The sequence below is a fragment of the Neovison vison genome, chromosome 1, assembly GCF_020171115.1.
Source record: "Neovison vison isolate M4711 chromosome 1, ASM_NN_V1, whole genome shotgun sequence".
In the NCBI taxonomy this organism is placed as follows: domain Eukaryota; kingdom Metazoa; phylum Chordata; class Mammalia; order Carnivora; family Mustelidae; genus Neogale; species Neogale vison.
In genome coordinates this window covers 84,352,569-84,376,019 of record NC_058091.1, presented here as the reverse complement: position 1 = coordinate 84,376,019, position 23,451 = coordinate 84,352,569, and the positions used below count along the sequence as shown (strand labels likewise).

The 23,451-nt window shown below is 49.5% G+C and overlaps 2 protein-coding genes across 4 annotated transcripts in view; one reads left to right on the top strand and one right to left on the bottom strand.

Annotated features, from left to right (window-relative positions):
• Positions 1 to 2,005: 2,005 nt before the first annotated feature.
• CCDC167 (coiled-coil domain containing 167) lies at positions 2,006 to 21,265 on the top strand. Of its 2 annotated transcripts, none has more exons than XM_044250345.1 (4): positions 2,006 to 2,097; positions 17,617 to 17,711; positions 17,915 to 17,967; positions 21,156 to 21,265. In XM_044250345.1, exons 1-4 carry the CDS (start codon positions 2,056 to 2,058, stop codon positions 21,263 to 21,265), a joined length of 300 nt encoding a protein of 99 aa, XP_044106280.1. In that variant the 5' UTR covers positions 2,006 to 2,055. The 2 variants fall into 2 exon arrangements, with proteins under 2 accessions (XP_044106280.1, XP_044106286.1); XM_044250351.1 differs by lacking the exon at positions 21,156 to 21,265 and adding an exon at positions 19,544 to 19,893.
• Positions 17,737 to 23,451, bottom strand: part of CMTR1 (cap methyltransferase 1) — a 52,407-nt gene continuing 46,692 nt past the window's right edge. The window contains exons 24-25 of one of the 2 annotated variants that reach the window (XM_044250308.1): positions 19,215 to 19,376; positions 17,737 to 17,921 (exon numbers count right to left, since the gene is read on the bottom strand). In XM_044250308.1, the coding sequence (XP_044106243.1) occupies positions 19,229 to 19,376 (148 nt within the window). In that variant the 3' untranslated portion in view covers positions 17,737 to 17,921; positions 19,215 to 19,228. Of the gene's footprint in view, positions 17,922 to 19,214; positions 19,377 to 21,261; positions 22,678 to 23,451 lie in introns of those variants that run through there. The other variant, XM_044250310.1, reaches the window with a different exon arrangement.

The window sequence follows — 23,451 nt, the reverse complement described above, 5'->3', positions numbered from 1 at the left end:
ATGTCCCATAGAATAATGTCCAATACCAGAATGGTGTGACTCAACCAGCAGCATATACAGCTATCACAAAAGATTATTTGAAAGACATGAGAGAATGTCTATGACTACTTTTTTTTTTTAAGATTTTATTTATTTATTTATTTATTTGACAGAGAAAGAGAGAGCATGCACACAAGCAGGGGCAGCAGCAGAGGGGGTGAGAGAAGCAGGCTCCCCACTGAGCAGGGAGCCTGATGCAGGGCTCAATCCCAAGACCCCCCTAAGATCATGATCTGAGCCAAAGGCAGATGCTTAACCAACTGAGTCACCCAGGCGCCCCTATGACTGGCTTTCAAATTGCAGTTCAGTATCCATTAATGGGTCATGAAATAAACTTAATAGGTCTCCCGCCACCAACTCTTTTTTAAAATGAAATAGACTGGAATAGAAAATAGAGTATATCACAGGTGGTAAAGGTGTTCATCAGGAAACCAGTTTAGGGTATGTGGATAACTGGGCCAAAATACCCATAGTATTTTTGTATCATATGGTCACAATTAAAACATCTCTGAAGGGGGTGTCTGGGTGTCTCAGTCACTTAGCATCTGTCTCTGGCTCCGATCATGATCTCAGGGTTCCTGGGATCGAGCCCCACATCCAGCTCCCGGATCAGCAGGGAGCTTGCTTCTCCCTATCCCGCTCCCCAGCTTGTGGTCTCTCTCTATCCCCTGTCAATTAAAAACAAAACAACAACAACAAAAATTCCCAAAATCTCCAAGGACATAAGTCTACAGTGTACTGTACAATAGGATTACAAGAGTGTAAAACACTCTATCTGAGATAAAGCCTAGAAGGGAATACACAGGAACAAAGGTAAGAACTGTATTAAGAATGGTAGGATAGGGGTGCCTAGGTGGTTCAGTGGGTTAAGCATCTGCCTTCGGCTCAGGTCATGATCTCAGTGTCCTGGGATCGAGCACCGCATTGGGCTCTCTGCTCAGAAGGGAGCCTGCTTCCCCCTCTCTCTCTGCCTGCCTCTCTGCCTACTTCTCTGCCTACTTATGATCTCTCTCTGTCAAATAAATAAATAAAATCTTTAAAAAAAAAGAATGATAGGATAAAGGGTGTTGTTTTTCATTTACAAGTTTTCTGTGATGTTTGTAGGCAGGTTTGTTTTTTGTTTTTGTTTTTTTAAGATTTTATTTATTTATTTGACAGACAGAGATCAGAAGTAGTCAGAGAGGCAGGCAGGGAGAGAGAGAGGAGAAAGCAGGCTCTCCGTGGAGCAGAGAGCCTGACCTGGGGCTCGATCCCAGGACACCAGGATCATGACCCCAGCAGAAGGCAGAGGTTTTTAACCCACTGAGCCACCCAGGCGTCCCTTGTTTTTGTTTTTTAATTTAATTTTTAAGCAATGTCTACACCCCAGGTGGGACTTGAACTCACAACCCCAAGATCAAGAGTCACATGCTCCACCTCCTGAGCCAGCCAGGAGCCCCTGTAGGTGGTTCTTAACAATAAAACAATAAAAATGAGTAGAAACACATGGCCCAAAACCAAAACAAAACAAAGGAATACCAATTTGTCATTATGAGAGCCCAGGGGGCCAAAGGGCTCAAGGTGGGGCTTCATGGAGGAGCAGAGCTTCAGAAAGAGCCTTGAACATGGGACAATTTGAACGGGGCACGGGGGATGGCTTCTAAATAAGTAGGGTGTTTACTAAAAGGACGAAAAGATACAGAAGGATAAATGGGGTGAAAAAATGCCTCCGTGATGTAAAACGGTTTCATCTAGGAAGGAAAGGAGCGCCTCCATCTCTGGAGGATGGGCGACTACTCCTCCGGGGCCAATCTAGCCATCCCCTCCCGGCCCTCATCTGAGATTTTAAACTACAGGTTGCCCCTCATAAACATGGCCGCGCCAAGATGGCCACGCCCCCTCAATAGGGACGTGACCACCAGTAGCCCCGCCTCCCGCCGTCTCTGCGGCCAATGAGAGGGAAGTAGGGGTGTTGGTGCATGCGTGGTGCCACCAGAGGGTGCGTCCAATAATGACTGGGGGATCGAGGAGAGTAACATGACCAAAAAGAAGCGGGAGAATCTGGGCGTCGCTCTGGAGGTGAGGGGACAAGCAGGGGTGGGCCGCATCGTTAGCTGCCTTCTCCCTGCAGCGGGGTACAGTGGGACGGCCCGGCTGCCGGTTGGAGGAGTGGCTGAGGGGAGGAAGTGAGAGCGACGCGGATTTGAGAGAGGGACGCGAGGGGCGTGAGAGCATCGGATGAGGGACCCGAAGATAAGGGGCGGGATGGGTGAAATGGAGTTTGGAGAGCCCGAGGGGGCACCGGAGGTGAAGGGACCTTTACTGGGAGGAGACATGGAGATGAAGGGGAGGCCCCGAAGAGGATTGGCCCCGGAAATGAGGAGGCCCTGAGGGGAGACATGTGACTGAAGACGACGGGACCTTGGGGAACAGAGCGCTCCAAAAGGATAGATACCTGTGGATGAGGGCCCCCCAAAAGTGAGAGAGCCCAAACTGTTTAGTGTATTACTAAATGACTTAAACATCCCCTGAGATGGGAAATTTTTCCCCTGGGGTACTGAAGCTCGTGGCCTGAAAATTACTATGGGACTTATGGGAATTTATGGAGAATTCTGGAATGATGAAGTTCCCAAAGAGCTTAAAAATAATGTACTGCATATGGAAGGGAAAGAAAATTGAGGCATATTGAGCAGCTGCTATGTCCTACTTCATTTGCATTCTCACTAGTCAGTACTCACTCTCAAGCCTGTGAGAGTTTTGTTTTGTTTTGTTTTTTAAATTTTATTTATTTATTTGAGAGAGGGAGAAGCAGACCCCCCCCGCCCCAGCAGGGTGCCCCATGTGGGGCTCAGATCCCAGGACCTTGGGATCATGACCCCAGCCGAAGACAGAAGACAGCGGTTTAGCCGACTGAGCCGCCCAGGCACCCCAAGTCTGTGAGAGTTTTAAACCAATGGGGAAACTGAGGTTTCAGGCAGAGCCCAGGCCAAAGCAGTGGAGGAGCTGAGACGCAGCACAGGTGATTTGCCCTCTAGGGCATCTTATTTCTTCAGCGTTACATACAGTTCCTTCAAATACTGTCCCAAGAGTTACCAGAGAGATACGGGGTAATATTCTTTGGGAGTTTACTGCCAGTTCAGTAGTTCTCAAATTTTAGAATGCATTAAGGATAATTTGCAGAGCTTGTTGAAAATGGAGACTTGAACTGTCTCCCACCCCAAGTAATTCAATAAGACCTGGGTATACATTTTCAACAAGGAATCTGCATTTTTTAAGTAGGCTCCATGGCCAGCGTGGGGCTTGAACTTAGAAACCTGAGATGGAGAGTCCCGTGCTCTACGGACTGAGCCAGCCGAGCACTCCCAGGAATCTGCATTTTTAACCAGCTACATGTACCCATGTTGATGCGGGAGGTTTTAATACCACGCCTTAAGAAATATTGTCCTACTTGGTACAAAAAAAAGATTGGTGGAAATATGAACCTCCCTCTAAAAGAGAATATGAGTGGTAAAATGAGGTGCACTGTGTGGTGGAAAAAGCATAGACTTTATTAGATTAGGACACAATAATTGCTGAAGTAGAGAAACCCTAAAATTCAGTGGCTTCAGCAAGTTTATTTTTTCTAGTAGGGTAGAGCAGGGATTGACAGATGTTGCCTATAAATGGCCAGATAGTACATTTCTAGGCTATGTGGGCCATATGGTCTCTGTTGTAACTACAGTTGATCCTAATTATTCACGGATTCTGTATCTGTGAATTTGCCTTCCTGCTAAAAATGTATTTGTAACCCCCAGATCAGTACTTGCAGTGCTTTTGCAGTAATTCACAAACAAACCAGTGAAAAATTTGAGTCTCCTGAGGCACAGCTAAGGTCGAACAAAGTAACACTCTACCGTCTTATTTCAGCTTATACTATGAACAGGTGTCCTTTTGGTGGTCTATTTAGTGCCATGTTTTTTGTGTTTGTGTGCTTTTTGTTGGTGATTTTGTTGCTTAAAATGGCCCTCAAGTGTAGTGCTAAAGTGCTGTCTAGTTTTCCTAATGTGCTAGAAGGCTGTATTTGCCTTACAGAGAAAATATATGTTAGATCGGTTTTGTTCAGAGTTGAGTTACAGTGCTTTTGGCTGTGAGTTCACTGTTAATGAATCAGTAATACATATTAAATAAAGTTTCTGAACAGAAAAACACACAAAACACAGGTTCTGTATTGATCACTTGATAAAACTGTTGTGACCAGAGGCTCATAGGAATCTAACCTGGTTCAGTATTTGGTAATTCATTGTTGGCAGCAACTTTATAGAACATAGCTACCATAAATAAGCAGCATCAACTATGCTTAGATAGGCTATCTTAGCACAATGGCAGCCATAGACAATATGTGAATTAATGGGTGTAGCTGTGTTCCAATAAAACTTTACAGGGGACTGTATTTGGCCCCCAGGCCGTAGTTTGCCAATCCGTGGTCTAGAGTGGTTCTGCTATAGTCCCCTCATCTTGTGACCTGCCATCCCTCAGTGCCTTAATGTCACCTCATGAATGAAATTAAGTTACATCCCATTGATGTGTCCACTGGCAAGGAAAGAGTGGAAGAAGCATAAGCATCATTGTCTTAAGAGTCATGGGCGCAGGGGCACCTGGGTGGCTCAGTTGGTTAAGTATCCTACTCATGATTTCAGCTCAAGTTATGATCTCATGGGTTGTGGGATCGAGCCCCGCCTTGGGCTCCTCCCTTAGTGGAGAATCTCCCTGAGATTCTCTCTCACCCTCTGCCCCTCCCCCCACTCAGATGCTCCCTTGCATGTGCACTCTCTCTCTTCAAATAAGTAAATCTTAATAATAACAATGGGCCCAGAGTGCCCACTTTCCATTGGCAAAGATGTGAGCTAAGACTCGAGACCTCACCCAACGCAAGGAGCCAACTGCAAGAATGCCAAATGCATTCATTGGCTAGGAGGCCACATGCCCAGCTACAGCTTGATGGCTATGGAAGAAGGGCCTAGCATGTTTAGTGGACAGCCTGTAGTCTCTACTGCAGATTGCAATTTACCTCAAATGTTTTTTTTTTTAATTCTTTATTTAAATTCAATTTCATTAACATATACTGTATTATTAGTTTCAGGGGTAGAATTTAGTGATTCATCAGTTGCATGTAACACCCAGTGTCATCATATCATGTGCCCTCCTTAATGCCCATCACCCAGTTACCCCATCCCCCTACCCAGCTCCCCTCCAGCAACCCTTAGTTTGTTTCCTATAGTTCAGCGTCTCTTATGGTTTGCCTCTCTATATTTATCTCATTTTATTTTTCCTTCCTTTCCCTTATGTTCATCTGTTTCTTAAGTTCCACATGAGTGAAATCATAGGGTATTTTTCTTTCCCTGATTTATTTCACTTAGAATTATACCCTCCAGTTCCATCCACGTCATTGCTGATGGCAAGATTTCATTCTTTTTGATGACTGAATAATATTCATCTCTCTCTCTGTGTGTGTGTGTACACACATACATACATACATGCACACCACATCTTTATCCATTCATCCGTTGATAGACATACGGGCTTTTTCAATATTTTGGCTATTGTGGACATTGCTGCTGTAAACATTGGGGTGCAGGTTCCCATTCAGATCACAATATTTGTACCCTTTGGGTAGTGCATTTGCTAAGTTGTAGGATAATTCTATTTTTAACCTTTGAGGAACCTCCATACTGTTTTCCAGAGTGTCTACCAGCTTATAATCCCACCAACAATATAAGAGGGTTCCCCTTTCTCTGCATCCTTGCCAGTACCTGTTGTTTCCTGAGTTGTTGATTTTAGCCATTCTGACTGGTGTGAGGTGATATCTCATTGTGGTTTTGATTTGTAACCTCAAGTGTGGTTTTGGGGAGACGATATGTCTGAAATACCAGCCAGTGGTATACCAACTCCTCTTCCTTTGCCCACCTCCACTGCAGAAGTTAGAAAAGCTCAAGAGATGCTTTCCCAGACTCAAGTATGGTTTTGAGAGGCCCATATGTGTGAAATATGTAGCACACGCAAGGCTCAAGATGGAGATAATGAACATACAGTGCCCTTATTAGTAGTCTTTATAGTTCTTTTGCAGTATTCCATCATGGTTAAGTCCAGCCCCTTTGTTCAGACTTAGTTTCTTTTTCTGATATATGATGACCTTCAGTTTCATCAGGGGTTATAAGTTCATTGATTATGATCCAAATACAGGTCACAGAAGTCTTGTTTGGCTGACACAGGTTTCTAAAATGTTTTAAATTTGGTGGGCCTGTGCGCTCCTAGTATGTTCACATTCACCCCTTTTTTTAAAGTCCTGTCAGTACCAGTGTGGATATTTACGTTTGTAACTATCTAGAGTTTTTTTTTTTTAAAACAAAAAACAAACAAACAAAAAAACTCTAAGGTTACTTTTTGCTTTGATATTTTAAGATTCGAGATCTAGGGACGCCTGGGTGGCTCAGTTGGTTGGACGACTGCCTTCAGCTCAGGGCGTGATCCTGGAGTCCCAGGATCGAGTCCCACATCAGGCTCCCAGCTCCATGGGGAGTCTGCTTCGCTCTCTGACCTTCTCCTCGCTCATGGTCTCTCTCACTGTCTCTCTCTCTCAAATAAATAAATAAAATCTTTCAAAAAAAAAAGATTCGAGATCTATAACTGTGCACCTTAGGAAAAGCTTGGCATCTGGCTGTCTCCCCATGTGTTCTTCCGTTGCCCCCCAGCAGATCTAAGTATTGAATGTGCACTGATGCTCAGTAGCAGTGGATATTGTCCTCTTATTAAAAGTCATGTGCCCAGAGCCAATGAAGTGGTGATTTAATCAAAATGTTTGTTAATCTGAGGAGTGCAGTAAAACCCCCACAAGTGAGTAATCTCAGCACCTGCAAACAGTCTCCACTTGTTGTAATGAAGCAATTACCAAGCAGGCAGCACTCACCCTGAGGGCTGGCTTGGGCCAGCTGTACTGGGCAGTCACCTCCCAGGTCAACCAAGGCACCCCCTAGCAGCCTCCATTCCTATGTTTATCCAACTCATTTGCCACCCTGTAAGATCTCAAAGTTAGAAAAGACTGGCTATGAGTTTAGCTTCTGAGAGTTATGAATAATGAGAGCATTCAGATGAGAAGTCACCAGCTTTGCTACTGATTTCAATGTGTGGAAGGAGGGAAAGTTGCATTTCAGTCTAAACTGATAGATTTTGACTGATGTAAATTCCTGTTTCTGTTTTTGTGACTCTGATAGTAATGAGCTGTTACTTGGTCATTGTATTTTCTTTCACAGTTAGACCATTCAGCTTCGTGTCTTTAGATGTTTCAACAGCCAGTGTGTCCTCACAGATGTGTGTTGTCTTAGCTGACATCTTAAGGGGATAACTAGGTTAGATCTGGTCCCTAGTACAAAAATCTATCAGTTTGAAATGTTTGGCTATGAGGCACAGAAACTGACCCAAGTAAATAGAAATATACTTTCTTCCCCATAACAAATTTGGAGGTAAATGGCTACTGGCATTGGTTCAAAAGCTAGGTCAAGGCTGGTACTTCTACATTCTCTCAGCTGTTTCCTCATATTCTCAAGATAGTTACCACAGCTTTAGTCATCATATCCAACTTTAAGTTAGGAAGAAGGATAAAGGAACTACAACACTGTTCTCCCCCCCCCCACAAGATTTTACTTACTTGAGAGAGAGAGAGAGAGATCGCAGAGGCAGAGGGAGAAGCAGACTGGTTGCTGAGCAGAGAGCCCAATGTAGGACTCGATCCCAGAATCCTGAGATCATGACTTGAGCCGAAGGCAGACATTTAACCAAGGGGCCACTGAGGCACCCAATGTCCCTTTTATCAGCAAAACATAAGATGCCCCAGGAGTCTTCCAGCTGATTTCTGGAACATTTCATTGGCCAGAACTGGATCATGACCATCCCTGGCTGCAGTGAGTGTGGGAAAGCATCTCTTTAGCTTTTCTAACCTCTGTAGTGGGCAAAGGAAGAGGGATTGGGAATCAATGTTGTGTTGGCCAACTAATAGTATTTGCTATAGGAGATAAAAGTGAATGGGAGTCTTTAAATTCACAAGAATCCTTAGCAGAAAAAGAGGTAATAAATTGAGGGTAGAAAATTACATAGGCAGGATGAGCACAGGAGGAAAGAACCTTGACATTATAATTATTTGCTCAGTATAAGCCATTGCTGTAAGCTCTCTGTGGGCATAGAGAGACAGAAGCACCAAGTTGTTGGTTTGCAAACTGGCCCCCTTCCATGGAGGACAGAGAGACCCAAGAAAGAGGCAGTCCACGCCAGGTTGATAGGTGGCAGGTTTAATAAGCAAGGGAACTTATTGGTGAGGCTTGTCTTGGGTAGTGAATAAGAGGACTAGATCTCCGCACCCGCCCGCCAAATCTTCAAAGTTTGTCCAGAGGCCTTAACTGGGTTCAGTCATGTATACTGTTCAGATGGTCTCACAACACATGGTCTCTCAAGGCTGTGTCCTTGGACTAGCTCCCACTGTGGGAACGTGGGCAGAACGTACATTCCAAGGTCAGTGGAGGGATGAGGGGCCTCCAATTGCCCTGGTCCCGTGCTCAGGTCAACCAGTGGTCACATCCACTTCGTTACCTCCTCCAGCACCAAGATGAAGGGAGTCACAGGCTGTGCACAAGGTTGGGAGGCATCTACCAATTTTCTGAGACAAGGGGCAGAAGCAGCTTAGTGGACCATCAATAAATATTTACTGAATTGGCTTGAGTAGCTGGAGGAAGCGCTTGAACCCTCGCCCTTGCCGTCTGGGCCCTCTTGAGTGGTTCGCTGGTCAGGGTTAGGAGGCTAGCATGGGGCAGGCAGTAGGACACCACCTTGCCGGGGAGTCACCCGGCCAGGGGCCGGGAGAAGGACCACTGACCATTAAATGAGCCTCACCTGCTGCCAGGCGCAAGCGACAGGTTGCCATTGGGCAGGTGATTTCTCTGGACAGCCTGTGTCTGGCTCCATTCCACCCCCTGACAGGGGTCAGGAGACTAAAACCTCATTACCTAACACGGCTGGATGTCAGCATGTGTGGAGTGGCTGTTTGCCAGCATCTTAATTAATGAATTCATAAGGCATGGGGTGGATGCCAGTTCTTGAATAGTGCTTTGAGCCTTTCAGCGATGAAGAAGCTTTTGCTAATTTATCAAAAAATATATATTGGGGGAAAGAGGAGAAAACAAACCCCAAACATTCTGGCCCAGGGACAGCTGAAGGCTTCAGGCAAGGACTGCCGTGGCTCTCCTTGTAAAGCTGCTCAGCACGCCAGAAGGTCTCACAAGGTCTCAGAGCTTGCAAGCGTTTCAGCAGGGCCCCTTGTGTGCCTGTCCTGGGGCGGTGGAGGAGGGGGCAGTGAGTCTCCAGAGAAATGACAAGCCCTTTGGCTCTCTGCTTTTCCTGAAAATAACTCGTTGATTAAAAACCGGGAAGGTTTACGGTCTTCATCTGCTCACCCTGGGAGAGAAACTTCTGATGATTTGGGGAGACATGGATGGAGGTTTTGTCTTCTATCCCCACAGAGCCCTGAGCTCCTCCACAGAAAAACATCCCTTCAGCAGTGTCAGGGCAAAAAGCCTTTTGGGGTTTGAGGCTGTTCACCTGGGAAATCAAGGCCCATGACCCTCATGTGATTTGGCAGTGTGGCCTGATGGCCTCAGATGGGAAGCCCCAGCACTCTTGCCACAGATACCTGGGCAGGTGTTCTGGCCTCTTTACCCATTATAATAAATGTCCTGGGGCCTCCCTGACATGTGAAAATGAGTGGATTTCCAGAAATCCAGTTCCTAGGCTGCTGGGGCTGGAGATAAAACAGCTGGCACCATTCTCAGGGCTGTGAATTGGCATGTGAAAAGAAAGGCCTTGCTACCCACTAGGGAAAGAAGGGCTTATCAAGCCTACCCTAGCTCACCTTTCTCCTTCTCAAAACTGGGTCTGTTTTGTGTGAATTTTGGAGGGTGCTGTGGCAGTTTAGGCAATCTGGGGCAGGGGTAGGGGGGCAGGGATCTTTGAGAAGCCGGAAGTTGGAGGGTGGGTAGTGCCTTCAACGTGAGGATATGCACCCTGCTCCCATCTCGCTGTCTCCAAGCAGATTTCAGTCAGGTTCTTGCCTCACAGAGAGTATCTGTTACGTGGACAGAGACCAGGCAAAGCCCTTGTACAAGATTATTCAGAGTAGAGAATCTATTGAAAGCAGATCAACAAGCTTAGATTGGCTTCGACTGGGATGTGGAATGACTTTGTTCCACAGAACCCTTCTTTGTCATGAATGTTTTCAGGAGGGATTTTGGAGAAAGAGCTTGAAGTGTTGGAAAGAATATAAGCTCTGAAGCAGAAAAACCTCAGATTCAGACCCTCAGTTCTGCCACTTCCCAATTACATGACCTTGATTAAAATCTCTACACTGGGAGTTTACTCCTCTCTAAAACAGAAACAGCCCCTTCCTTGCAGAGTTGCTGCAGACATTGGTAGCCTACACGAGCTGCACAAACTGCCTTGCCTGGAGTACAAGGACTGGGGGTTATTCCCAGGAGCTGAGAGGCTTAGGTAGGTAGGTATGTTGGGTGGCAGCTAACAGCACAGAGTTGGACTGCCCAGTGCCCACCATGTGTGCCCTGTGACCCAGGACAAAGGACTTCCATCTCCATAGCCCAAGCTTGCTCATCTGCAAAAGATGAATACAGGAGTTCCCCCTTACCCATGGTTTTACCTTCTGAGGTTTCAGGTACCCACACAGTCAACTCAGCCTGGAAGCAGATGATCCCTCTTCTGACATATTGCCACAATGCCTACATCATTCACCTCATATCACCTTATCATGTAGGCATTTTTTCATCTCCCTTCAGCACAGGAAGAGTGAATATAGTACAGTAAGATATTTTGAGAGAGAGACTACATTCACATAACTTTTATATATCCCCTTTTGTCATAATTGTTTAATTTTTAATTTTTAAAAAATTTTCCTTATTTATTTCACAGAGAGACAGAGAGCAAACAAGCAGGGGGAGTGGGAGAGGGAGAGAAGCAGGCTTCCTGCTGAGCAGGGAGCCCAATGCAGGGCCCGATCCCAGGACCCTGAGATCATGACCTGACCTGAAGCCAGATGCCCAACAACTGAGCCACCCAGGCGCCACCATAATTGTTTTATTATTAGCTATTGTTGTTAACCTCTTATTGTACCTAATACATAAATAAAACTTTAACATAGGTATGTACGTATAGGAAAAAACATATATACACACACACACACACACAACCATATATATATCATATATATACACCATACAGACCATATATGTTCAATGTATACCATATACTATATTTATTTATTTATTTCAGTACTGTATGTGGTTTCAGGCATCCATTGGGGTTTTGTTCCCAGCAGATGGGGGGGACCACTGACGGATGCTACTACTACCCCCTCATAGGGTTATTGTGAGCATTCTGTGCATGAGGTGCTGAGAACTGTGCCTGGCATATAGCACATGCCATGGAAGTGTTGGCTACTGCTGGTAGTGTGATTTAATGTTGGGTGGATTTCGGCTTCTGTAAGTTGTTTTGACTTGTTCTGTGCCATCTACATACCCCCGCACCATGCTCTTTATTAGCAAGTACCTGGCCAGGGAGCTGTAGGATATAACCCCATGACCATTGCCTGACTCCTGAGGTTAACCTGTTCCAGAAACTTCTGGCAGTCAGTGGCCAGAAGCTGAGAGCAAGTCTGGGAAAACCGGAAATAACTTCCTAAACCAGAAAGCAGAGTGGCCTGTGTAACCCAGAGCTCTAAGTCCTGAGGGTGCTTTCTGCATTTTTCTGAAGAAAGCCTCGCCCTAGACAGTGGCTTGGGGTGGGTGGGGGAGTCGCCTCCCAGGCTGGGGAGAGGCTCTTGGGAGCACCGTTCAGGTACCCTCACTAGGAGCACCTGCAACAGGGTAGTGGCAGCCTGTGGCTTACACCTGTCAGCAGGATATGAGCTGTGCACGAGGGCCCGGCAGCTGCCGGACCTGGGGTGGCCCCCCTACACCCCAAGGGGACCTGATCTGACCAGTGTGCTGGGCAGTTATCCATGCTTGAGCTGGCACTAGGGTTCTCTGTCTCCAAAGAGGCCTCATTTGGGGTTTCAATTCCAGGAGGCTCCACACTCCTGAAAAGATGCCTCACGGGGATTTCAGATGAATTTTACAGTTTCTCTTAACACAGTGGTTTTATGGCGTTATAGGACCCCAGGGAGACTTCCCTAAAGCTCTGAGAATAAGGTGTTATTCCCCAACTCAGGTGGCAGAGGGGATTTTGCTTAGCTGGCTCAGGGCTCATGACTGGCAGGTACAGCACATGGAGCACACAGCACTCAGAGCCACATCCGAAGGGCACAGGGGGAAGGCTGCGGGAAGTCTCTGCCCCTGGTGACTGGAATTGAAAAAGCCCTCACTTCTCTTGGCACCTGCCAGCAGGATCAGCGGTCCCATTTGGCTGGGGTGGGGCCTCTGCTGATCTTGACTGCCTGCCCTGCTGACCTCAGATCTTCACATTCTTATGTAGGAAACACCCCCCCCCCCCAACACCACCCAGGCTCCAGACTCTGATTCCCTAGTCCGTGCTTGGGTCAGAAAGGCAGTGGCTCTCAGTCTGCCTGCAGTAGAATCACTTGTGGGCCTTTCCTGATAGAGTGCAGACTTCCTGGATCCCCATTCCAGGGCCTCCTCTGGGACCTTCAGCTCCCTCCCACTCCCTGCCATATATACTTTTTCCCTTCCACTCTGCATCTTTCTGTGCTCAGACCAGCAGTCCCCATGGTGTGGTCTTGGGGTGAATCAACTGTCCTACCAGGACACCCTGCACATTTACTGCCTACCTCTCAGTCCCCTGAACTGCAGCACATAAGTTTTCACAACTACCAACTCCCCAGCTCTGTGTGTAATGCTAGAAGGCAGAGTTTGCTAAGCTCCCCCCACCACCTTTCAGACTTCTTGTGTCCCTTTGTAGCTGTGCTTCACCTGCTCATCATCATCTCAGAGAGATACAGTGTTCTTTGTCCCTGTATAAAAATGGGACACATGATCTTCTGAATACTATGTGTGTGTGTAATGTAATTTTATTACTAATTTAATAATCATATATAATATAATTTTACATTGAGGGTATCCATTCTCACTCCCACACTGTGCCTGAATCAGTGCCTCATCCCAGTCCCCACCTCGGCCGTTACCACTTTGCTTATGACAGTCAGTTACAGCCAGCCTTGCTGCCCCCGTAGCTCCAGAAAAGTCTCAGTACCTGAGGCACTTTTCGGCCGGCCACACTCTTTCTGCCTGTATCCATCCTGCTGGGCAGGAGTCCTGGGAGCCTCTGTGGCCTCGAGTGTAACTTCTTCCTGCTAGAGTTGGTCCAATCTCTTTGATGGGGCTTCTTTCTGCTGTAGTCCTGGGGCTTCACATTTCTATTCCCTGTAAAGCCATGGTGTGGCTCCCTCTGCCAGGCCCTGCCTGCCATTCCACGTCTCCTCAGATGCCCATTCATGCCCAGACCACACCTGAGTCTGTCTGCCCTTGGACACTGCTCTGGGCCTCATTGTCAGGTGCTACCAGGCCCATCCTCAGCAAGTTGGTGCTGGCTAAAGAGCCCAGCCTGGTTTTAGCCCCAGGCAGGGACATGAGGTTCCAGCATGCTGTGTTCCAAGCCAGCTGGATGGGCTAGCCTTTAGAGGTGGTGCTGTTCTGATAGGCTACCCTGCAGGCCCCCTCTCCCCTCACCCCATTGCTAAACCCCTCTGTAGACTCAGAGGAGAGCCATATCCCAGCTAGATGGCCTCCCTTTGCCACTGGTGCCAGACAGTGATGAGTGGAGATTCCTTTCCATCACACACCCACACTCTGTCTCCTCTTTGTCACGTTAACTCACTTTTTTTCTTTCTGTTCCCCAAAGATCCAGTGAAAACCATTCTCAGCTAATAATGACAGCATACACTTATTTAACTCTTACTGTTTTAAGCACCTTACATGTGTTGGCTCATAGCATCCTCACAAAACCTTTTTGCAATATGAACCATTAACTTCGTTTTACACATGAATAAAATGAGGCACAGAATTAAGGAAGTCCTTTAGAGGGCAAGTGAGCAGCAAGCTGAGGCACCCGATTACAGCCCACCCTCCTCACTACAATACTTCTCAGGACCTGCAGTTTCAGGCTTCTGCGCACTTGGGCTCACAGTTGCTTGGCCAGCTTTGACCCTGTGTTTTTAAAATGTTCCTGACATTTGTCTTCTTATTCTGGCCCTAACCTTGTGGCCTCTCTCCTGTGCTGGCTATATTGTCCTCTGTTGCCTTTAGCCTGGCATCGGAGAAAAAGCTACCCAAGGCCTCTAGATTTGCACTGGGGAATCTGCGAAGTGCATAATTCACATAAATGCCATCAAGAATTGACTGAAAACCCAAGGAGTGGCTTCCTTTAAGGCCCACTTCCTGGGTCCTCTCTCCCATTTCTGGTCCATTTGAGTCAGCCCCACTCTGTAGGCACCACTCCTGACCCCAGGCACAACTAAAAGGTGCATACTGACCTTCTCTCCCTACCTTCTTGTAGCTGGGTCACTCTTAAGTCCTTGCACCCATTATTATAGCTGCTTGAGAGCCAGCTTCTGCTTCAGCAAATGCTGCAGGGTGTTTGACTGCCAGCGGGGTCACCTTCTGAGCACGGGTTTGTGGCATGCTGAAGAGCTTCCTGACAGTCTCAGCCTCCCCTCACTCAGCCCACATCAAGCAGCTGGGTTATTAAAAAAAAAAGGGGGGGGGGACTTGCTATTTAGAAGGGAATCAGAGAGAGCTGTCAGCAGGACATAAATATTCATAGAGGGAGGTTAGAACTTGAGTCCCTAAAACCTTGATTTGTGTTCGTCCGTTTAAGCCTCATTAAAAAGTGGTAAATGAAAGTGGGGATATTCAGTGGAACTGCAGATAAATTGGGCTTGTTCAGATAAAGGCCTCCAACTGCCAGCTCCACAGGCCCTGCCCAGAGCACGACGGCGGATTGGCTTGGCCACTTGTGGTTTGCCAACCTCAATTTAAAGATTTTGCTTAGCATGAGTTCCCAGCCTTGTTCTGGGCCCAATTACCACTTGTATGGGCACCTGGTAGCCTTCCAAAGGTGTTTAGGGACGGAAATCCCCCAAGCTGCTTCTTTCTCCCCAGAATGACATGTGAACTAGGACTTGGCCCAAGGGGCAGCAGGAAGAAATCTAACCTAGGCTAAAGATTTGCAGTGGGTTATCCACAAAGTACATAATCTGTGTGTGAGTATAGTTGCTTCTCCTAGCTTCTTCAGGTTTCTGTGGGCACTAGGGAAGGGTTTCAGGCTCGAGTTGCTACATGAGGTCTAGATCTGTCCCTAGCTCCTTGGCTCATCCATGTCCAACCCGAGTCATTCCTCCAAGGCTACAAACACAAAGACTGAAGTAGGCCAGGCCTTTTTGGAGACCACAAAGTAGAGACTGGTGGCCACCATTCTAGGATAGGAGCTACAAAATCAGGCATCCTTAGGAGCCAGGCAGTCATATACACAAGTGGAATGGGCTGCACTGGGCAACACTTGATCCCTGGGCCACAAGTTTACACCATAGGCCTAGGGTTTCCCAGAGTCTGGTAAGGTGAGGTTGGATGCTCATAGCTGGGATGACCTAATGTGCTGTCAGCCTTATGAAAGAAGGCCTAATTCATTTGCCAAGGGAAGGATGTGGTCTCTCCAGCCAAGGGCAGCAGAGAAGGCCTTGTGGAGTAGGTAGTGCTTCAAGAATAAAGCTTTGGGATCTAGTGTGGAATTTGGTGCCCTGACTGTGGTTTCTCTACCATGGGATGGTAGGGTCCCCAGGGGCTGGATTGAGGGTCCTACTATGGCAAGTGGGTCACGTGGTGGCCTGAAGCACCTGCTCTTCTCATCCAGCCCCAGTGACCATTACATTAGGCTGTTACTGTTCCCTGAGCCTGGCTGCCTGGTGCCTATTTCCCTGCGGTAGAGGTTCCTGGATGGCCTTTAGCCTCCCCAGGTCCAGGCCGCAGCTCCTTGCTAAGGCTGTTCCCCAGGACAATCCTACGTTTGGTGCCAATTAGCAGAAAAATGATACAGTTAACCAAGCAGTCAACTCAGGGCTCTTCAGTTGCTCCCTCCCACAGGGCCCAGCTTCTGGAGCTGGAGTTGGTAGCCAGCTGAGGCTGTAGGGAAGGGCCTAGATGGTGTGTCATTTGGGGCAGGCCTTAGGATAAGGCAAGGTGGCTGACCCAGAAGTGACTGGGTAGGTGCTGGCCAGTGAGAGGGGCAGAAGGTTTCAAGTGCATCTCTTCTGACATGGGCCCCAAAACACCCACTTGAAACACTGGGATCCATACGTGTAATCATTGATTACCGTCTCCACAGGGGCCTTTCTGGAAGGGACTGGCTAAAGAACTGGCTGAGGCCAGTAAGGAGAGGGGGGACTCCCGTCTGTCTCAGAAAAGTCATTCTCTTTGGGGATCCCAGTCTCCCATTTGTGAAATAGAGATCATATTTGCTATCCCTCCCAGGGATGTGGTGAGAGTGAGTGAAGTCAGATGGAAAATTGAGCATCCTTGGCACCCAAGGCACTATTCTGTCAGCTGCCTTAAGGGACACAGGGCCCTCTGAACCTTCCCACCCACTGAAACCTGGGCTTCCGCCAGCAGGGCAGAGGTAATGGAACATACCTGGGCCTAGAGAGGTGGCCAGAAAGACATGAAGACACCTGGAGACAGACAGACACAGATGAACTTCCAAAGCTACATGTATCATACCAGGAACTAGGCTTGGATGATCCAGTCCAGTATTTTACAAAATATTTCCCCACAACTCACATTATTTGCCCAAGAACACGGCTTTGAAACTATAATCAAAACAAATGGGAAAACTTATACCTTTGGCAGCCAGCCTTTGAGGAGCTTAGCTGTTTTGCCCTACAAGCTACAGCTGCCTTGATAATGATTTTGCACAAGAACCAAGTCAGAAAGAAACAAGTTTTTGAGCTGTGTGGTTGTTGTTGTTTTTACACTCAGTGGATTTTATTGATTCTCATGGGAAAATACATATTATTAACAACTTAAGGCCACCTTAAGTGTGTCAGTGCAAAAAACACCTCTGCTTTTTGTCCCTTAGATGTCTAATCCCCCCATCCCTCACTAGTGTGGAGCGCTGGGGGAAGGCAGCACCTCACTGCATTCTAGGCTAGGCCTGTGTCCCCGGTGCCTGCTGCATTCCCCAGCCCTGTGGTCTGCACAGCTGGGCTGTGTGCTGGGGAGACAGAGCTGACTAAGGGACTGGTCCTGTCTGTCCCCAACCCAGGCTTGGTCCAGAGGGGCAGGGCCGCTGTGAAAACCGCACCCCACCCAGAGCTGCTTCCGGTGGGGCCCCACTGTGTGGAAGCAGGAGACAACAAAACAGGCTAGGGGGCCAGGGTCAGGGGACGCAGGGCACTGTCCAAGAAGACTCCCAGAGGCTCCTTCCTTTCCATTCCAAGATCCTGTTTTTGAAAGTTTTAAGGCTCTAGCACCCATCTCTAGTTATTGGGTGTGTTGTGTGTTTCAGATCGATGGACTGGAGGAGAAGCTGTCACAGTGTCGGAGAGACCTGGAGGCTGTGAACTCCAGGCTCTGTGGGGCAGAGCTGAGCCCAGAGGCCAGGTAACACATCTGCCTTGGACTCCCACCTTCCCCCACACTCTCATATTTATCCTGAGGTTCTGGCCTCGAGCTTCCTTCACCCTGCCCCTTGCCACTAGGGATCTGGGCCCCTGTTCACCTGGTCCATCCTGCCCCCGTGTGTCAGCTGCCCTTCAGATGGGAAGAAAAGGACTTGAGCCATAAAACTCCTTCTTTCCTCACAGGAAGTCTCTGGAGAAGGAGAAAAACAGCCTGATGAACAAAGCCTCCAACTACGGTAAGAAAGTTCCCTTCCTTTACCAGCTTCATCCTCCAGTCCCAGGGTCATGAGGGGACAGATAGCCCAGGGAGCCCATCAGGTCATGGGGATCCAGAGGGTTCTTTGGGAGGGAGCGCACCCTCTCCCACACCACCCCGTGAACCACCCCCACCCTTCCTCTCTGCCCCCCACCCCCCAGCTCCCCACCCCTCTACCAAGGCTCTAGGAATCCTCCCTAAGCCTGGCAGCCTGGAAGGAAAGCAGGTTTGTTCCTTTGTTCCAGGGGAGATGGAGAAGCTTATGGGTCTGTTCTTCCTCTTTGTGATGAAGGGGAATGGTAGTAGGTCCAGAAGAGACTCTCACATCCACCCAGACTGAGTGAGATCAGTACCGCTCCCCCCTCTCGCCCCCCTCTCGCCTCCCACCTCATCCCAGGAAAACCCTAGAGGTGAAGGAAGGGCTTACTGTGGGTGTAGCAATGCTGCCACCTTCTGGGGGTTGGGGGCAGAGTCAGGTAGAGCCAGGAGGGGGCAGGGCAGGAGCACGACTACTGCCCCACCCCCCACCCCCCTCCTGGCCCCAACCCTACCCCATCCAGCCTGAGAGGAAGATGGTCTGCAGAGGTTCCTCAGACCTCTTGGATTGGTTCTCCCCTTGAGAGACCAGACTTGCCAAGAATCAGCCCCAGAAGAGTCCAGATGACAGGGACTCTCTCAGAGAGACCAGTTTGAATCAACATTGTAAGCATAGCACACGTGTGTGCACACACACCCCCTACCTAGGCCCCAGTCTCAGTCTGGCCTGCCCAGAGTTGATTTCCAGGTACCTACCCACTCTTTCACACAAGTGGGGGAGGGATACCCATTCTGCCTCCAGCCTAGCAATTTTTATAATCGTAGCCTCAGCCCTCAATTTACCTGAGAGGTAGCACGGTACCACCCACCTGCATGTCACACAAGGGGATGAATGGATGCCCTTTCCTCTAGAATAGGACTGGCTTCCTCTAGAGGCGAGCCCAACCACCTTGTGGGCACACTCTGCCTTTTTCTAGCATCCCTGGTTCTTGCTTATCTGGGCATGCAGCAGGGACAGGACTGGAAGCACTGATGGTGTGGCCCCCACCCTGTATCTACTCCAGTGTCAGGCCCCAAAAGTCCCAGCCACCCTGAGCTTCTAGTTGGCCAGATGAGACCCCCTGCAAGGAGGAGCACCACAAAGCACCCCACGCCCATGCCCTGCCAGCAGTGGCAGGCCGGAGCACTCACCTGGTAATGCCAGGTCAGCACCTAGCTTGGCTATCAGATGTGGCCTTTTTGATGACCTTATACACTCCATCCTCCACTTCCACTGCATTTGAAGAATGGTTGAGCAGCCCTGGGTGCTGGGGTGCCTTTGGGCCAGGATCTGCAGCCAAAGGTGGTGAGAATCTGGGCAGACCAAGGAGGATAGTCATTTTTGTGGATAAAGAAGTAGAGAAGCTGGGTGGGAACACCTCTGCTCTCAACAGTGTGTACACGCATTTGCCAGAGAGCAGAGGCAGAGGCGAGTAGCAGATGGGCCCAGACTATCTGTTCACCACCCTGTTTTCTCCCAGAGAAAGAGCTAAAGTTGCTTCGACAGGAGAACCGGAAAAACATGCTGCTCTCTGTGGCCATCTTCCTCCTCCTGACACTCATCTACACCTACTGGACCATGTGAGCCAAAGATTTCACCAGTCAGCACAAGCCTCACCTTGGCCCCCTGGTCACTACTAGCCAGGCCCTTCCAAGCCTCAAGACAATCAAGGCACAGGAGAATTTCTCTCCAACCCAGACTGTGGAGCAGGGCTTCCTGTCGGTCCAGCCCCTGGGCCTGCTGTGGGGCCTCGTCTCCAGAAGGATTGTGTGCTGGTTCCTCTCTCAGCCCAAGGGAAAGGCAATAAAGAACAGCCAGGCTTCTCCCGTCTGCTGAGTAAATGTCATAGTCTGACTGCAGCTGGAGGGCAGTGGGGGTGGCACTCGGGAATCAAGGAAGAAAAGATGTTCAAGGGAAAGTGCTTAGCTTAGAACTCAGGAGTGGGGGAAAGGGGCATTGCAAAGGTGAGTCCCCAGCTTCAAGTGGGGAATAAGACCATGGAAAGCATTTGTAAAGCCAAAACTATTCTGGGAGCCATTTCCAAGGCTTAGGCATGGCACCACCTGTCCACCGCACCCACCAAACATGCTGTCTTGCCCTCCAGTCTGCCACTGCCTCTAATTATGGCAGAAAAAAAGCAGCCTGTGCACAGGGGGTGACTGGGGACTTGAAGTGGTCAGATGGAGGTCCCACAGGGGTATGGAGTTAATCCATCTTCAAGAGGCAAGCAGGGCTGGTGAGGCCTGGCAGAGGGAATGGGCAGCAAGAGCCATGATAATGACCGGACAGACTTATGGTGACAGTGACCAGTAAATCAGGCAGGGCTCGCTGGGAGAAGCAGTCATGGCAGGGCTGATCGGAGCAGGGGCCAGGAACAGCAAACACATACCCTGCTGCCCCAACTCTACCCCCAGCACACCAGGACCAAGAGGGTCAGAAGTGTGAGGCTGGGGCAAGGCAGAGCACAGTAGGGTTGGACCTGGAGACTATACCAATTAAGAAAGTGAAAACGAGGAAAGGAGCTGCCCTGGGAGCTAAGGCTGTGAGACGTCAAGGAAGGACTCTCATGGCCAGAGTGAAGGAAGGAGCCAAGCAGAGGCAAGCTATGGGAGGCCAGCACCAGAGCTGTGGAGCTGGCAGAGAAGCTCTAGCCCTGAGCTGAGAGGGAGGTGCCATTAGCATCTGCGTGCCTAACCCCAAGGGCAGCCCCTCGCACTCCCCAGTGCAGACTCAGAATGGAGGGGAGGCTGGCTAGGGGTCAGCGAAATCCTCTCTCCTTCCCTTTTCCTCCGGTCTAGTGACACTAATTGGTCTGACGCCTCTGTTATTTTAGTCACACAGACTGATCCTGGATTGTCACAGTGCCACCGTGGAGTGAGCCGTGTGATTTATGTGGAGGGGGGGAAGGTGCCTCCCTGCCCCGCTGGGCTTTAGGTTCATTCAGTTCTCTAGTCGCTGCTTCCAACAGGAGCTGCGTAATTTCTGGACTCTTCTGGGGCCCTCTCCAGAAGCAAGCAGCAGGGCCTGCAGGGCCCAGGAACTTGCACAGGCTCTGAGTAAACCAACCTGCTTTTCCCCCTCTTCTTAAGCAGAGAGCTTCCCCCCTTCTCCAGCCCAAGCAGTTCCATCCAAGCCAATCCCAGACCACACAGCACCAAGGACAAAGAGCAACAGCCCCAGCACAGAGCCACACAGGAATTAAAAATATGTTTATCTTTAATGATCCAAGATTCTGCAAGACACACCGATATACCCAGAACTGGGTGGAAATACAGCTTTCTCAGCGGTGCTGCCACCAACCTGGGAGGGAAAGGCTGGATGCTAGCTGGAGAGCCCCCTTCCCCAGGTATAGTTCCAACCTCCGGGGAAGTCTCAGTGCCTTATCTCCATGGAAACCAGCCCAGCACTGGGATGCTGCTCTAGGAAGTCCATAGGAGCATCTCTGAGAGGTATTTCCCATTAAAAACAACCATAGGTGCCCTCCCCCACCCAGAGCTACTGCCCAGCTTCCCCTCTTCCCCCTCTGCCAAAACAGAGGAAATGGAGTGACCACAAAAGGACAAACAAAAGTGACTGTACTTCCTACTGGGCAAGAAAAACGAAGGGAGGGGTTAGCAAGGTGGCTGTGGCAAATGGCGGTGCCATGATTGCCAAAAGGCCAGGTGTAACCCAACCCCAGAGGTACCCCGTGTTGCCAGGGGGCCAGTGCTCTGGGGCACAGAAAAAGGCAGGTCTTCAAGGCTGCTTCCTCTAGAGCTGCCCAAGGTTCAGACTGAAAGGGGGGTGGGGGCCAGGAAGGCAGTCACACCCACTGCCAAGACACTACCTGTGTCGTGATGCAGTGTCAGGGATGTGAGGCCCATAAGCCTCCCTTCCTGGCCTGTGAGACTATCAGAGGTCCGGCTGAGAAGAACTCCAGGGAAGACCAGGACAGAGGTCAGGGGAGGAGACCAAATCTTCTCCAACTTGGCATCAAAACAGAGCAAGTTCAAAGAAACAAAACATTGATTTGTACAGCAGCTGCCCCTGGCCTACACCCACTTGGGGTCAGCCCAATAAAAAGCTGGGCAGAGCAGAAGCATGGCCGCCCTCAGGGCAGTGCAAGAAACTCAGAAAAGTGAGTCTACAGGATACAGGAGAGAATGGCAGAGCCAACGCCCTGCTGTTCTCTGACAGGTCCTCCACCGGCCGCACGTTCCCTGGGCCCTGACCTCCAACCCGCCGTCGGAGCAGCATCCTCAGGCTGAGCCCTGGCAGGCAGGTCTCCAGGGAGGGAAGTTCAAAAGGTGTCCCAGAAGGAATGCCTCTGGGACAGAGTCTTCTGAAGGCCCCTGACTGAGTTCTTCAGGGAGAATGGAGAGGAGACCACCCAGCCCTTATGGGCAGGCTGCAGTGACTGCGCTCCCCAGTCCCTCTCCTTGAAGAGCGCCCTGACTCAGAGAACGACAGGTCAATCGGCAGGGATGGGCATCCCCACGCCCTCAAGCGCTGTGTGTCTGGATGAACGACAGGACATCTTCCTTGGACAGCTTGTCTGGCTCCTGGGGCTTCTGGGAGTCATGCACACGGATGCCATCCCCCCACTCCCAGAAGAGCCTGCCATAGTAGCAGATGCTGGGGAGAAGGAAGAGAAAGGAAGTCAGAGGGCTGTACTGAGGTGGTGCAGGACCAAGAGACCACCCCAGCCCTGGCAACCATGATTTAGAAGGTTGGTTCTTAAGAGTTGGGTCTGGTGGGGCGGGGGCGGGTCATTGAACTCCAGGTTAGGGTCTTCCCTTTGGTGGCCAGAAGGTACCCAGTAGGCCCCAACTCCTCCCTGACTTTCAGAATCAGCTTTTCCCAACAAAAAGAGGCTGCTAATTGTGTCCAACTGGATTCCTACAATTACTGGTATTCCTGGTTTATCTGTCTGTGCTGCTTTATTAAACAGTGTGGCCACAGAAACTAGTGTCAATTGCTAATTATAGGCACATTAGGGCTGCTGGCTACTGTCAGCAAACAATCTGGCAAATGGACACTGGGTCCTTGTGATGGACGACTAGGACCCTGCGTCCCAAGAGGCTGGGCTGCAGGCCCTCTGTATGTTCCCACCAGCAGGCCAGTACTGGAAAGTAATGTAAACAGTGGCTGCTCCAAGGAGCAGATGCCCTGCCTGGTGAGGCCCCACCCACCGAGGACCCCCAACCATTACAGCAGTTCCTAGCATCCCTCGCCTCGCACTGAGCCTCTCTACGCAAAAGGGGGCCACATCCCTACCCTTGGGAGGAGCCTGGCCCAAGCACAGGGGAGCCCCTGCTTGGGCAGCCATCTTTCTCAGGACTTGGGATGTGCCCCAAGAAGGCTGGCAACCTGGCAGGAGCACCTGAAGCTGCAAAAGGGGAAGGCACA

What these genes read in the sequence shown, in the direction of transcription:
- CCDC167 (XM_044250345.1), top strand. Translation starts at nt 2,056, where the DNA reads ATGACCAAAAAGAAGCGGGAGAATCTGGGCGTCGCTCTGGAG. An exon ending in GAGCTGAGCCCAGAGGCCAG is followed by an intron (nt 17,712 to 17,914) that starts GTAACACATCTG and finishes CTTTCCTCACAG; the next exon opens with GAAGTCTCTGGAGAAGGAGA. An exon ending in GAACAAAGCCTCCAACTACG is followed by an intron (nt 17,968 to 21,155) that starts GTAAGAAAGTTC and finishes CTTCTTAAGCAG; the next exon opens with AGAGCTTCCCCCCTTCTCCA.